This window comes from Mus caroli, chromosome 10 (genome assembly GCF_900094665.2).
Source record: "Mus caroli chromosome 10, CAROLI_EIJ_v1.1, whole genome shotgun sequence".
Taxonomy (NCBI): domain Eukaryota; kingdom Metazoa; phylum Chordata; class Mammalia; order Rodentia; family Muridae; genus Mus; species Mus caroli.
In genome coordinates, this window is record NC_034579.1 from 69288249 (window position 1) to 69303195 (window position 14947).

Here is a 14947-nt window from a genome sequence, read left to right on the forward strand (position 1 = left end):
GTAAATCTTCATCGCTTTGTTTTGGAAATAAGAGTTTAGTTTTTTAATGTAGGAAGAGTCTGCAGAATGGCGGCAATTTCAGGCTGATCTCCAGACTGCAGTGGTCATTGCAAATGATATCAAGTCTGAAGCCCAAGAAGAGATCGGTGATCTAAAGCGACGGCTACATGAGGCCCAAGAGAAAAATGAGAAACTCACAAAAGAATTGGAGGAAATAAAGTCACGCAAGTACGTTCTGAGACACCGGTTGTGTTTCAGTAAGGAACAGATGTGGCCCTGGTGCTGCTCTTAGTCCTGACGCTCGCTCACAGTGCAGCCCTCTTATTTCTCTGTAGACTAGAGGTCTGGAAGCAGGCTGTCTGGCCCTGCCTCTTGGTGGCGGTGTGCTCTCAGTTAACAGTGTTCATCTCCCTGTGCCCCGTGCCCTGTGCCTCAGTTCTCTCAGCTGTAACATGAAGGCCTGTGAGCTACTTTATAGTACTCTCGTGGGTAAGAGAGCTAATGCTCGTAGAGGGATGGAAGCAGCCAGCTGTAAACTTAAGTTACCAATTTGGAAAAACAGTCGATCAGTACAGTGTAAGTTTCTTTCCATCATTCACTTGAGGAAGTTCCTTTTTTTTAAAAGTCTTCCACATTAGTACCCTCCACACAGAGATCATTGGAAATTCATAAAAATGGCCACATGAGATTATACCTGTGATATGTTTTGAGTTCCCACAGTAACATTCCATCTGAGTTGGGGAATGAGTTTATGTGTCAGAAATGCCTCATTTGATAGTTACCCTGAGTTTAGAAGTTGGTTCTGTCTGGCCATCTATCCATCCATCTGTCATGCTAGGGATTAACCTAGGGCCTTACATCTACCAATCACTCTACCACTAAGCCCTAAAATTCTGTTCTTGAAGGATCATTCCATGGGATCCTGAAAGTTTACTAGTCTTTATGTTTCAAGGAGATGCCTACCAAAAGACGCGGCATCTTGGGTTGGAAAGGTGGAAGTGGTTAAGAGTACTTCCTGCTTTTCCAAAAGATCTGAGTTTAGTTCCAGCAGCTCAGGACTACCTGTAACTCCAGCTCCAGGGAACATGTTGCTCTCTCTGGCCTCTGCAGGCACCCCCACACACTATTAAATGATGAGAGAGAGCCATCGTGTACTGTGCTGTTGTTAGAGTGATGAAACCTTCCAGGGCCCCTTGCACTTAGTCTTCATAATAATACTAACCGGAAGTTGATGCTTTGCACTGATTTTTGCATTGATAGTGAAGAACAAAGGTAAACTTGATGACCCACGGCCTGGCCTTCGTATCAAAGTCAAGCTCATTATAACATGTGCTAACTTTTTGTTTTTTCTAGTGCAAAACTGCCTAACAAAACATGGGTTTCACTTAAAATACCTTTGTTGAAAGGTTTACCAAATCCCAGCCCTGGAGTGCCCTGTTTCCAACCTTCCATGTGATAAGTGGAAGTGTGAGCTGGCACTTCTGCTTTAAACCCTGTGTCCAGGTGTGAGGTGGCTGAGGTGAGCACTGTGCTGGCTTTAGTCTGAGCTGCTTTCTCCTAGTAAGTAATGTGGTCCTGTCCATTGAGGGGACAGCTGCTGGTATTTGCTGATGACGAAAAGTCGGTCTTCAAGGGAGCCTGGGAATTTTGGAAAACTTTGTTCTGCCACTGGGAGATGAAGATTTAAAGAGACTTTTTTTTTTTCTTCTGGTTTTACGAGACAGGGTTTCTCTGTGTAGCCCTGGCTGTCCTGGAACTCACTTTGTAGACCAGGCTGGCCTCGAACTCAGAAATCCACCTGCCTCTGCCTCGCAAGTGCTGGGATTAAAGGCGTGCACCACCACCCCCGGCGACTTTTTTTCTTTTAAATTGTATTTGGTTATTTTGTGTTTGTGCCACTCTGTACATCTGAAAATTAGAAGGCAACTTGTAAAAGTTGGTTTTCTCCTGCTGTGTGTGTTCTGGGCATCAAACTCAGGTTGTCAGACTTGGCATCGAGCAGCTTTCCCTGATAAGCCATCTCACTGGGCTTGGAGTATTTTGATGCTATCATTAGTAATAGCAAATATGACTTAAATTCGTTATATAATTAAAGGCATCTGAATGAAATGTCTGCGAAATGCCAATGTTTTGTTATAATTGATGTATGATGTTATAGAATCAGATGGGTAGGAAATTCTTTCAAAGTCTATGATAGACCGGTGGATTTTAATGGATAAGATAGGAGAAGTTTATTTACACAGCTTCATTTTCCGTATCATAGCTGGCTTTTCTTCTTGGAGTGCTGATTCTCAAACACACCTTCATTCACACTCACCAAGTGCTGTGTTATGTCTCCAGTCTGCTGCAGCTTACTTCCCCTCTGGTACTGCTGATTTAACCCAGGGTTTTCTACCTGTCTAGGCAGGGGCTCAGGACTAAGTTACTTTTCAGCCCAGCAAAAATTTAGTAACCAGAATATAGTTGTCATCTAACCAGTTAAATTCTATCTATCTATCTATCTATCTATCTATCTATCTATCTATCTATCCATCTATCTAACTAACTATTTTGAGACAGGGTCTCTCTGTATGTAACCTGGCTGTTTTGGAGCTCACTATACAGACCAGGCTGGCCTTGCATTCACAGAGATCTGCCTCTGCCTCCACAGTGCTAAGATTAAAGGCATGTACTACCTCACCTGGCTAAATGCATTCTTTTAAAAATGTAATGGGCTGGAGAGATGGCTTAGTGGTTAAGACCACTGATTGCTTTACCATAGATCTTGAGTTCGATTCCCAGCAACCACATGGTGGCTCACAACTATCTGTAATGGACTCCTATGCCCTCTTCTGGTGTGTTTGAAGATAGCTACAGTGTACTCACATAAAATAAAATTTTAAAACAGAATGTAAAAAAAAAAGTTTCTTTTAAAGAAAAAAAAAAGGGGGGATGGAGAGATGCCTCAGTGGTTAAGAGCACTGACTGCTCTTCCAGAGGTCCTGAGTTCAAATCCCAGCAATCACATGGTGACTCACAACCATCTGTAATGGCATCTGATGCCCTCTTCTGGTGTGTTTGAAGAAAGTAATAGTATACTTACATACATGAAATAAATAAATCTTTTTTTTAAAGATAAGACACATTATTCTTAAAAATTTTTGAATTTGGAAAATAAGGGTTTTTTTTTATAAAATATTTTTACTGTCTTTCAAACAGTGTCTCATTAAGACAGTAAAATGTTTTATGGCCTTAACTGACTCCGTGAGCTTTTCGAGCCCGTTGGAGGGATTCTCTGGAGATACAGTAGTTTACCTCTTCTTAGGAAGATGGAACTTTTCGTCTTACTCCTTTGTGTGTCTCTGTGAAGCAGTGTTTAGCTGGAACCAGTGTAGATTATCTCTGCTAGTGAATTCCCCCGTGCCTGAGAAGGGCTGCGCCTTACTGGCAGCACAGAACCAGAGATTCCCAGTTGTGTCCGGCTGAGGCCGGTCTGCCTCCTGACTTACTGCTAATTGATTACTGATGTCCTCACCTGACACTTAATGCAGATGGAATTTGATGGCTATTTAACTTGCTTAGGATCACCTGATAGGAACATTTCAGTATCATTTCCTGCTGTCTACCAGGCAAATAATATTAGGTCAGGCAATTGTGTTCAACTGGTACAATTAAAAAAGCTAAAAAACAAAAGGCAAAAGCAAAAACCAAACCCTAATAACTTTTAATGCTTTTCAGTCAGAAATTTTAAAATGGGCATTTTCTCATACATGCCATGCCTTTATTTTCCTGTTTGTAGGCAAGAGGAGGAGCGTGGCCGGGTGTATAACTACATGAATGCTGTTGAAAGAGATTTGGCAGCCTTGAGGCAAGGGATGGGACTGAGTAGAAGGTCCTCCACTTCCTCAGAACCAACTCCCACAGTAAAAACCCTCATCAAGTCTTTTGACAGTGCATCTCAAGGTAACTTGATTACATGTGTGTGTGGATTGCAAGGCTTATGGTTCTGCTCACCTGACGTATCCTCCTTGTCTAGTTCGGTATTCTGTATTACCATACGCCGTACTCTCTGAGTTTCATCAGGTTGACTATGGTATCATACAGTGCCATATAGCATCACATAGTGTTGCATGGTATCATGAGTTAAGGCCCATTCTGCAGCATTCGGAATGTACCTCAGTTTAGAAATCCTGGTCTCAGCTGTTTGCCTTACTTCCCAGGCCACCCAGTGTCTTTTCTCCCTAGGCGGATCATACTCACTCCCGTGACTTCTTGTATCTTCTTTATGTGCAGACTTCTGGATACATAACGTTAGCTCCCAACCTTCCTCTGAATTTCTCAGTCCTGTATACCCAGGTGCCTTGTTGACACTGACACTTGAGCATCCTTATGCCAGACCAGATCTCATTCTCCGAGTCTTCTCTTCATTGTTCTCCATTTCTATTGTCAACAGAGTTCTACCCAGTTACTGAGACCAGAAACCTAGGAACCTAACCTAACGTCTTTTCCTCACTGTCGAGCCTCCCCCATGAGCTTCCTTGTTCTCTTCTCTTTCCTCATCTCTAGAGTCAAAGACATTAGTTCAAGGCACCTTCGACTATTAATTTCAGTAAACTTGGAATTAGTTTCATCTTTTGCCTTTGAGAGAGTTTTTCTTGTTTAAAATCCTGGATAATTGGAATGAAGTTCAGATCAAAGTTCTGTAACCTCAGGATTCTCTTCTGTACACTGCAAGCTAGACTCTTGATGATATAGCTCTTACAGCGTGAACCCTGAAGATATATCTGCAATCTGTCATAAAAGCTGTATACTGTCTCTGTCTATGTGTCTGTCGCTGTCTCTGTCTCTGTCTCTCTGTGTGTGTGTGTGTGTGTGTTTGTGTGTTCGTATTGGTTATTGAGATAGGGCTCTACTATGCGGCCCAGGTTGACCTAGATAGAAGTAGCTCAATCTAGTTTCAACTTGTGATCCTTCTGCCTCTGCCTCTGCAGTACTGAGGTTATAGGTGTTTGCTACCTTGCCTGCCTCTTAGTTTCTTAAAACTATAGAAATAGTGATGCTAGGGCTGGAACCTAGGGCCTCATGCGTGCTATAATGCTGTTCCACTGAGCTTTGCCCCGTCCTCTTGTTTTCTTTCTTTCTTAGAGTTCATTGCCTTATGTAGTATTTTAGCTAAACATTGTGATTAAATAGCAGAAGTGAAGTGCTGGCCTAGAGCAGCAACCATTCGTCTGGTTGCAGAAATTCCTGTGCAGGACACATTCCTGCACCATGCTGTGTCTATACTTAAATTTCCCATTTGCTGTTTTCCTAGTACCAAACGCTGCTGCAGCTGCAATCCCTCGAACACCTCTGAGTCCAAGTCCCATGAAAACCCCTCCTGCAGCTGCCGTTTCTCCCATGCAGGTAAGAGCCTAGGATCATTGAAGGCGCAGACAGCTTTAAATATGCATGTTAGATCCTCCTTCAGTCATGCACATGTCTCAGGTGGACAGATGACTGCCTCAGAGGGATGTTTTTTAGATTTGCTTGGCAAAATACCATGAGTATGCTTCACTGGGGCAAATTATAAATGTAAATTGTGATGCTGTTCTGGAAGCTTTGATCTCTCTAAGTCTGTAGGTGGCACATTTTATCTTTTGCTGTCCAATAGACCCATTTCAAATCTTGCAGACTTATTGGCTGGAGAAATGGCTTGAGCAGTGAAAAGAGCTCATGGGTCTCAGAGAGGACCTATGATCAGTTCCCAGCACTCATGGGAGACCTCACACAATACCCTATGACTTGAGCTCCTTGGGCGTATCTGACCCTTTTCTGGGCCTCCTTGGCACACCTGAATGCAAGCACACATATCTACATACTTGCACATACACAACCCAGAGTTAAATGTTGGTCTACTCAAGGCATGGATTGAGAGAAGTGCTGTTCATTGAAGGCCATTTGTCACAGTCAAGCTCAAGGATGTGACATGCTGATCCATTATAAAGAACTTTGAGAATTTCTATTCTTTGCCATTGTTGAAGTGCATCCAGGAGCAGGGCAGAGGGCTGTTCTCTGTAGTACTCCAGAGACCCTCTTGTTATGCTGTTTTCTCAGCCACTTTCAGAATATGGCTGAAGCAAAATACTTTAACATGGGTGAGAGTAGCTGAACTAGTGTTTTGTAAATACAGGTAGCAGTGGCTTACTCCCTAAAGTTAGGCCTTGGGACATTTTCTTTTTTAATTGACACTTCATGATTGGCCCTGTGATTTGTGAGTGGACTTTTAAACTCTCACAGTCTAAGATAAATGCAGCCTCTCAGCCAGTGGCTTTGCATTTTCACATTTATACAAGATGTCTTCTTCATTCTAAAGGAAGGCAAGGAAACTCCATGTTTTGCCTGTAGATTTAATGCTTTTTAAATGTTCTTTATTAATCAGATTTGAAATCTAAAGGTACAGAGCAACATGCCAAGTAAGACAAGCCTCAAATAAGATGAATAATGTATAGCTTCTGTTTTGTTTTTTTTTGTTTTTTTTCAGACATGGTTTTTCTGTGTAGTGCTGGCTATACTATAGACCAGGCTGCCTTGAACTCAACAGAGATCTGCCTGCCTCTGCCTCCCAAGTGTTAGAATTTGAGGCATTTACCATTACTGCCTGGATAGGTTTTTTTTAAAACTTCATGGACAGGAATGCTTGTTATGTGGTTACAACAAGAGTTGTCTCAAACACAAATGGAAAGCTGGGTAAAATGTAGGAAGCCATTGTTTTCAGACATTGCACTGCTGTGGTCCCCGAAAAACAATACTGACAGATGAGGGAAGTCCTGCTGAGGCTCTCTTTTCCTGGAGGCAGTTTCAGGTTGTGATTTAGGGAGGACGATCCAATTTGGAACAGAAAAGGATATACCAGTTAGATCTGAGGCTACAAAGCAACATTCAAGGAAAATGAAGTTGCTAGACTCTTCAGGGCATAGCTGCCTTTCCTGATTGGAGTGAAGCCCTATATGGCCTGGCAGGAAGACTTTTCAGACAGACGCTTTCTGTAGTTTATACAGGGTAGGGAATCCTGTGATTTCATATCAGCCACTATGAAGAACCCCCTTGAACAGATTAGGAGATAAAGTATATCTAGCTAGCTCTTGAGTGCTTGATAGCCTAGGCCTGCCCAAAAGACTGTAAAAGTAACTTCCAAAAGGATTAGGAGAGCTATAAATAACTGTCGTGGGCAGTCTGTAACTCCCAGTGAGTCAGGGACTGGTAGGCATTGTTTGTGTGCTCTGCTCTTGTTGAGTGTTGGCTGACTGACTCCATGGTTTGTTTCTAATGAATAGAGTATAGCAGCAGTAACATAATGGCACTTCCCAGAGAAGGTTATAAAGTTGGCTTCTGTTGAGAGTGCTCCTCTTAAATTCACTCTTCTTGCTACTTAGATTCACCCTCTCTGAGGAAACCCTCTGTAGTTGCCACATTGTGAGCTTGTTTGTGCCAAGGACCATTGAGTAATCTTAGAAGTGGCTCTGAGTCTCATCAACAACCACTGCTGACAAACTTGAAATCTGGAGATTTCCCCTATACCTTACCACCAATCGATCTTTGTGATAACTGATAGCTAGATTGGCCTGCTCACCGAAGACCTGGAGCTGGAGTTATCTAGCTAAGCTTTTGATCCAGAGAAATCATGAGATCATAAGTGTTTATTGTTTAAAGTCACTGTAAAATATTGGGGTATTTTGTCATACAGTGTACATAATTAATATAGTAGGTTATTTCTGCTAGTTATGACTGCCAGAACAAGAACAGTCTTACAATTTTTTAATAGAATCCAATAAAATAAGATGTAGTTTTATATTTATATAGAAATGCAAAAGGATTTGAGTATGTGAAAACATTTGGAGGATTTAGAGTACTTGATTTCAACCTTTACAGCATGGCATTAACAGTATGTTTCATTCAAGAGAGATCAGAGAGTGGATAGAGGCCTGGGATAGATGAGCTGACTTCAGCATAGCTGTCAGGGTTATTTAGTATGAGGGTAGAGAAAGTGTATGACATACTGAGTTTGACCAGTAGACTCAAATGATGGCACTGTACATAAAGCTTATAGACAGGAACAATAGTGAAAATATTTGTATTCTTTGAGCATGAGAAGGCTTCTTATTTAGGACACACACATGAACAAATGAGTCATAAAACAACTGCTTTTTGGGTGTCAGGATTTTTAAAATTTGCCCTAAACACATTGCAAATAAGCAAAGGCATACCATGCATAAGAGCATATATTTACAATATTTACTTGTAGAAAAGACTTGCATGCAGTAACTTGAAGACAGCATGTACTAAAGGGCAAGTGATTTATATGTAAGCATATGCAAGGGTGGTCAGCATCAGCAGTCACCAAGGAGATGGAAATGAAGTTCACAGTAAGATAGCAGTGCATGCCATGGGCAGAATGAAAGGTTAGCGGTGTGAAGATGTGGAGAAGCTAGCCTTTTGCAGAGCTCTTACGAGAAAGCAAAACAAGTAGCTGGAGGTTAGTTAGATTTTAGAGAGATAGGGCTGAGGGCTGGGGTGTAGAGGCAGAGGTAGGTGGATCTCTGAGAGTTTGAGGCCATCCTGGTCTATACCTAGCAAGTTCCAGGACAACCAGGGTTACTTAGTGAGATTTTTGTCTTTAGGGTGCCTTTGGGGCTGGAGAAAAGCCAACAAGCAAATAGAAGTGCAGAAAGAAGCGTGGACAGTCTGTTATGTATCTTATAGGTCAGAGCAGTAGTAGGGGAAGGGGTGTTTAGGCTGTTGTATATGACTACATCAGTGGACAAGGAAACAACCTACTAGCGCTTTTGTCAGGGGTGCTGATTAAAGACCACAGTCTAATCCAGGGAAGTTGTCAAATTATTGAGTAGGAGGCATAGTTGAGGTCTGTTTGGAATGGGGACAAGAAAAAACAATAAAACCACTATAGAAACATTTCCATATTTCAGTTTGGAACTTAATTTTGTGTTTAGTGAATTAGCATATGGTTGTTTAAGTTCTTTAAAGAGAAGAATTAAGTTTTATTCAGAGTGCCAGAGGCTGTTAGGATCAGTGGTATATGTTACTATAATAGGGTCCTAAGGAAGTGTCTTTGTATAGAGGGAGTGTCCTTGCCTTGACTGTGCCAGTATTGTGATGCTACCATTAAAGGAAACCAAGTGAAAAGGATGCTGGCTATATTATTTCTTAAAACCACATAGGAATAGAAATGATTTAATTTTCATTTTATATGCATTGGTGTTTTGCATGCACGTTTATCTATGTGAGGGTGTCATGTCCCCTAGAAATGGAATTACAGAAAGTTGTGAGCTGCCATGTGGGTGCTGGGAACACGAGTCCTCTGGGAGAGCAGCCTGTGGGTGCTCTTAACCACTGAGCCATCTCTTTAGTCCCAAGGATTTTTTTTTAAGTCTACAGATCATACATTGTATGTGTCTATTGTGTGTTTATACCTTACCACAGCAGAACAAAGGAATTATTCACCGTTTATAATTAAACATCTACTCTTGGAAGCCTCTGGTTTTTTTGTGATTCTCAGGACTAGATTTTACATGCCTTTGCTTTCATTTCAGAGACATTCCATAAGTGGTCCAATCTCAACCTCCAAGCCTCTGACAGCCTTGTCAGATAAGAGATCAAACTATGGAGAGCTTCCTGTACAAGGTACAGATAACATGTTCATATCATTTCACTGTTTTGTTAATTTTTACATTCTTTGGCTGATTAACTTATTTTCTTAGTGCTGACATTATGCTAGCTGATCTGGTATATCCAAAGTGTTTATTAACATGTCCTAACTACAAGTAGGGAAATGAGTTATTGTTCATGAAGCTTTCATGACATACTTACTTTTTTCTTGTGTTTTGAGACAAAGTCTTGCTATGTAGACAGACTGGCCTTGAACTGACTTCAGGGTCTTCCCGCCTAATACTTTAAAGTGTGGAGTTATATATGTATTTCCCCTTCCAGGCTGATGCCTTTTAAATTATAGTAATACAGAGTATATGTCACTGTAAGACACTATTTCGCAGCTCTCACCAAAAGTGTATTACTGTCCTTCCCATTTTTACAGACATTGTCAGAATACATAAAAAAGTTAAGATCCAACAAGATGCATTTGAAGACTCACACGTTAATATACAGGCATAGATAAAGTAAAACAAAGGAAAAGATTTAAAGACAAGGCAGGAAGACTGAGTTCTAGGCAAGCCTGGTCTACATAGTAGGGCCTATTTTAGTATAACTATAAATGTAGGCCATTCAGGGTTACCGTGCTTACTCATGAGTCAGAACTAAAGTCTGCCATCTTGATAAATGTTTTCTACTTGCCTTGTCCTGTTCTTTTACCCCCTCTATTAACATTGATATACTTCCTTCTTCTTTTTGTTTTGTTAAGACAGGGTTTCTCTGTGTAATAATCCTGGCTGTCCTAGAACTCTTTCTCTGTAGACCAGGCTGGCCTGAACTCACAGAGAGTCTGCTTCTGCCTCCCAGGTGCTGGGATGAAAGACATGCACCACCACTGCCTGGCAACATCCTATTTTTTAACTTAAAATTTTTATTGGGAGGCTCAGTTGTTAAGAGCATTGACTGTTCTTGTAATGGGATCTGATGCCCTCTTCTGATGTGTCAGAAGGCAGCAACAGTGTACTCACATACATAAAATATATCTTTTAAGAAAAAAATTTTATTGGAACTGGAAAGATAGCTCAGCAGTGAAGAGCGCTTGATGTTCTTGTAGAGGACCTAGAATCAGTTCCTGGCACCCACATGGGAATAGTAAAAAAGTATGTATGTTCACCTGGTCTCTTCTAGTTTGTTTTCTTGTACTTTTCATCTTCCATAGAAATTAGAAAAATAAGACAAACTGTGAGAGTCGTTCTCTAGATTACTTCAACTGAAACAAAATCTTGCTGCCCAGAGAGACCATGTAGGTATTTGCACTACCCACATGCTACCACTAGTGCGTGCTTACCTTTCACTGTTCAAAGGTCACAGATCCTGCTGAACACCTTCCCCTTCACAAACAATCCCCACAACCAAGGTCTCTACAGCCCCCAAACTCTATGTGTGCCAGGTGCCTGCAGAGGCCAGAGAGGGCTCTGGGTCCCTGGAATTGGTTACAGGCAGTTAGAAGCCACTTTCTACTCTCTTCAACATTCTTTTCTCCTTTCTTTTAAAATGAGTAACTGTCATCTCCAGTGTGTCTGTCCATATACTTCTGGCTCTGTGGCCATCTCCTGAAGCATGGCCAATGTACTAGAAGAGGAGCTAGACCCTTAAAAATCTTGGCTCCCCCCTTATACTCATCTCCATCTCTGGTTTTGTTTTTAAGAAAGTTGAAACCATAAAAAGTTGAATAGTGTAGTGTGTTAGATTACCTGTGTGTGTGCTGTTGAACTATGCAGCATCTTCCCATTGTTGGGAATTCAACTTCACAGTCTGACATATTGGCTAATTGAAGTAAAGGAGAAAGGGAGTAGGCCCTTCTCAGGAAACAAACCAACCAGCCTGTTTTTCACAAGTGGGGATTTCTTGATCTTTTCTGGATGTCTCAGCCCAGTCTCATCAGCTGCTTCCCAGAATTACTATTATTTTTTTCTTCCCATGAATCCTTTACTCACAGAATGGTGGTTGTCTTGGTCCTGCTCTAGATTCCGGGTTCTGTGACAAGCAAGTTTCAAGTTTTGTTTTGTTTTGGTTTGGTTTCTTCTCCTTCTTTGACTTTTTCAGTAAGCTCACTACCCAACAAGTAGTAGATGCTCACATGATTTTTTGTTTGATGAATGAACTAAAGGTGAGACCTGTGGGGTTTCTCAGCAGGCAGAGATGCCTGACTCCACATCTGAGGACCTGACTTCAGTACTTGGAACAGGGTCAAAACTTAAGACTATTTAAAAAATAAGAGCAATAATAGCCTCAGATATCAATACAGTAGAATTTATCATTATAAACCATAACCCGTGAGTCACATTTCCTGAAGAGGGCTGACCCAACTTTACATGAAGACAGAACCCAGCCTGCTCACTGCAGACATAAATGGACCCGTGCTGCTCTTACCTTGGGTTTCTGGAATGACAATGTGTTAAGAAAACCTGCCCATGTCCTGCTTTATGGCTGCCCAGTTACTATGGGTGCTTTTACTTTTTGCACTGGGGCTGGAGCCCAGGGTCTTTCTCATGTCTCTTAAGCAGCAGCGGAACTACTCCTACATATAATTTTAAGAATAATGTATCCAGGTGTGGTGTTACATAACTATAAACCTAAGACTTGGGAGGTTGATGCAGGAGAATAGAGTTTGAGGCCAGTCTGGGCTACATAGTGAGCTCCTACCTCAAAAAAAGAAAAAAAGGTTTTGGTACATTTTTTAGGAAGGGCAGCTGTATTATCAGTGACTGTCTGCTGAAATGAGACAGAGAAGGACCTTCAGATGCACTATAGAGAGACAGGTGGGGTGCAGAGCCTGGCGCTGGCTGAGTGAGCAGTTTCCCAGCTGTGTGCGTGTAGGGCTAAGACTGAATAAGGGGGCGATTCTCACAGAGTTTCCATCAAAACTGACACTCCTGTTTTTGGGACAGGGTCACAGTGTGTAGCCCTTGCTGGCCTGGGACCTGTTTAGACCAGGCTGACCTTAAACTCACAGAGACCTATCTGCCCTGTTGAAATTAAATGTGTTTGCTACCATGTCTGGCTAGATATCTGTTTTTTTTTTCCATTTTTTTATTAGATATTTTCTTCATTTATGTTTCAAATGCTATTCTGAAAGTCCCCTATACCCCCAGTCCCCCCGAAACCCTATCCACCCACTCTCACTTCTTGGCCCTGGTGTTTCCCCTGTACTGGGGCATATAAAGTTTGCAAAACCAAGGGGCCTCTCTTCCCAATGATGGCTGAATAGGCCATCTTCTGCTACATATGCAGCTAGAGACAGGAGCTCTGGGGGTACTGGTTAGTTCATATTGCTGTTCCTCCTATAGGGTTGCAGACCCCTTCAGCTCCTTGGGTACTTTCTCTAGCTCCTCCATTGGGGGCCCTGTGTTCCATTCAATACATGACTGTGAGCACCCACTTCTGTATTTGCCAGGCATTGGCCTAGCCTCACACGAGACAGCTATATCAGGGTCCTTTCAGCAAAACCTTGCTGGCATATGCAATAGTGTCTGCGTTTGGTGGCTGATTATGGGATGGATCCTCAGGTGGGGTAGTCTCTGGATGGTCCAACCTTTTGTCTTAGCTCCAAACTTTGTCTCTGTAACTCCTTCCATGGGTATTTTATTCCCTATTCTAAGGAGGTATGAAGTATCCACAAGTTGATCTTTCTTCTTCTTAATTTTCTTGTGTTTTGCAAATTGTATCTTGAGTATTCTAAATTTCTGGGCTAATATCCACTTATCAGTTGTTTTACCTTAATTTGCTACGTTGTTCTTTGGAAAACTTAAGATTTTTTAAGGAAATGATACTTTAGGTTCATAATTGATTCTATTTAAAACATTGCTTATAGGTCTAGAAAGATAGTTCGGTTGGTCTAATGCTTTCTGTGTAAACTTGGTTTGATGACCAATACCTATGTAGAATGACGAGCAAGGAGATGCACACATGTAAGTCCAGCACTAGAGAGGCAGTGACAGTCAGGTCCTTAGTGCTCACTGGCAAGCCACCTGGCCTAATTAACAAGACCCAGGCACCAGTGAGAGACCCTTTCTCAGAAGCCAAGGTAGATGGCTCCTGAGGAGTGACCTCTGGTCTCCACATATGCGTATACACACACACACACAATGCACACAAGTCAATAAAGAAGGAAATAAAACATTGATTTCTGTTTCTGTTCTGTCTTTTAGAATTTGTATATGAAATGTTCTTCCTTTAAAAGCTGATAGGATTTGGGACTCTGGTTGATGCTTGTAGGCTGTTTATATAAAAGTGTTTGTTTAGTCAGGTGTGGTGGCACATGCCATTAATCCCAGCACTCAGGAGGCAGAGGCCGGTGGATCTCTGAGTTTGAGGCCAGCCTGGTCTATAGAGTGAGTTCCAGGACAGCCAGAGCTACAGAGAGAAACCCTGTCTTGAAAAACCATCCAACTCACCAAACAATGTTTGTTTATGATAATATTCCTAATGATTTTAGCCACATATGTCCTTATGTAGAAAATAAACTTTCCTTCCTATTTCCTAGGCCTTCTAAGTAGAAAGTACCTCTTTTTATTCCAAACTACAAGTTCCTAAGACTCTTGCAAATGATTTCTTGAGGCCTGGGGAGGTGACTCAATGCTTGAGTGTGTACTGTTTCAGAGGACTTTGAAGCAGTAGTATTTTCATTTGCTCTAAACTTTCCAGCGTATGCACGCCTGCTTCTTGCTACTGCCCCAATGTTCTGGATTCCCCAAAGAAAGACCACATACACAGCCTTATATTTTAAATACCTTTAACAGCTCAATGGCTAGGCCATTCCCTAACTCCATGTGACTAACACACTCCCCTCCAATATTCCTGAGCTAATCCTTACCAAATCTATATTTTATCTTTGCTGCCCTGGACCCTACTGGGCAGCTCACCCTCCTGGGGCTGCTTTCCCCCTGCACCTACATGTCAGTTGTCTCTCTCTTCTGCACCTTTCTGCCTTGGTCCATCTCCTGTTACCTCATCATGGCAGAATCCACTCTTCCTCCTTTCTCAGTCCTACCTCTCTCTCCCTGCCCAGACATTGGCCTCTGGTAAATTTATTGACCAATCAAAAACCAACTAGGGACACTGCAGATAGGTTTTTGGGTAATAAAATTAGCAGAGAACACAAGCTCCTCCTGGATTTGAGTGTGATTTCCAGTCCCCATGTTGGGTGGCTCATAACTTGAATTAATTCTGCCTCCAGGGTACCTATACTCAGGCATGTGTGTATGCACATACAGACACAATTAAAATTACAACAGATCTTTTAAAAAAGAATTATTGGGAC

General features: G+C 41.8%; 1 protein-coding gene across 2 annotated transcripts in view; it reads left to right on the plus strand.

Annotated features, from left to right (window-relative positions):
- Positions 1-14947, plus strand: part of Specc1l (sperm antigen with calponin homology and coiled-coil domains 1 like) — a 103127-nt gene that overhangs the window by 47412 nt on the left and 40768 nt on the right. For both annotated transcript variants that reach the window (XM_021173800.1, XM_029482439.1), the window contains exons 7-10: positions 53-228; positions 3779-3942; positions 5294-5385; positions 9570-9660. In XM_021173800.1, the coding sequence (XP_021029459.1) occupies positions 53-228; positions 3779-3942; positions 5294-5385; positions 9570-9660 (523 nt within the window). The remainder of the gene's footprint in view (positions 1-52; positions 229-3778; positions 3943-5293; positions 5386-9569; positions 9661-14947) is intronic.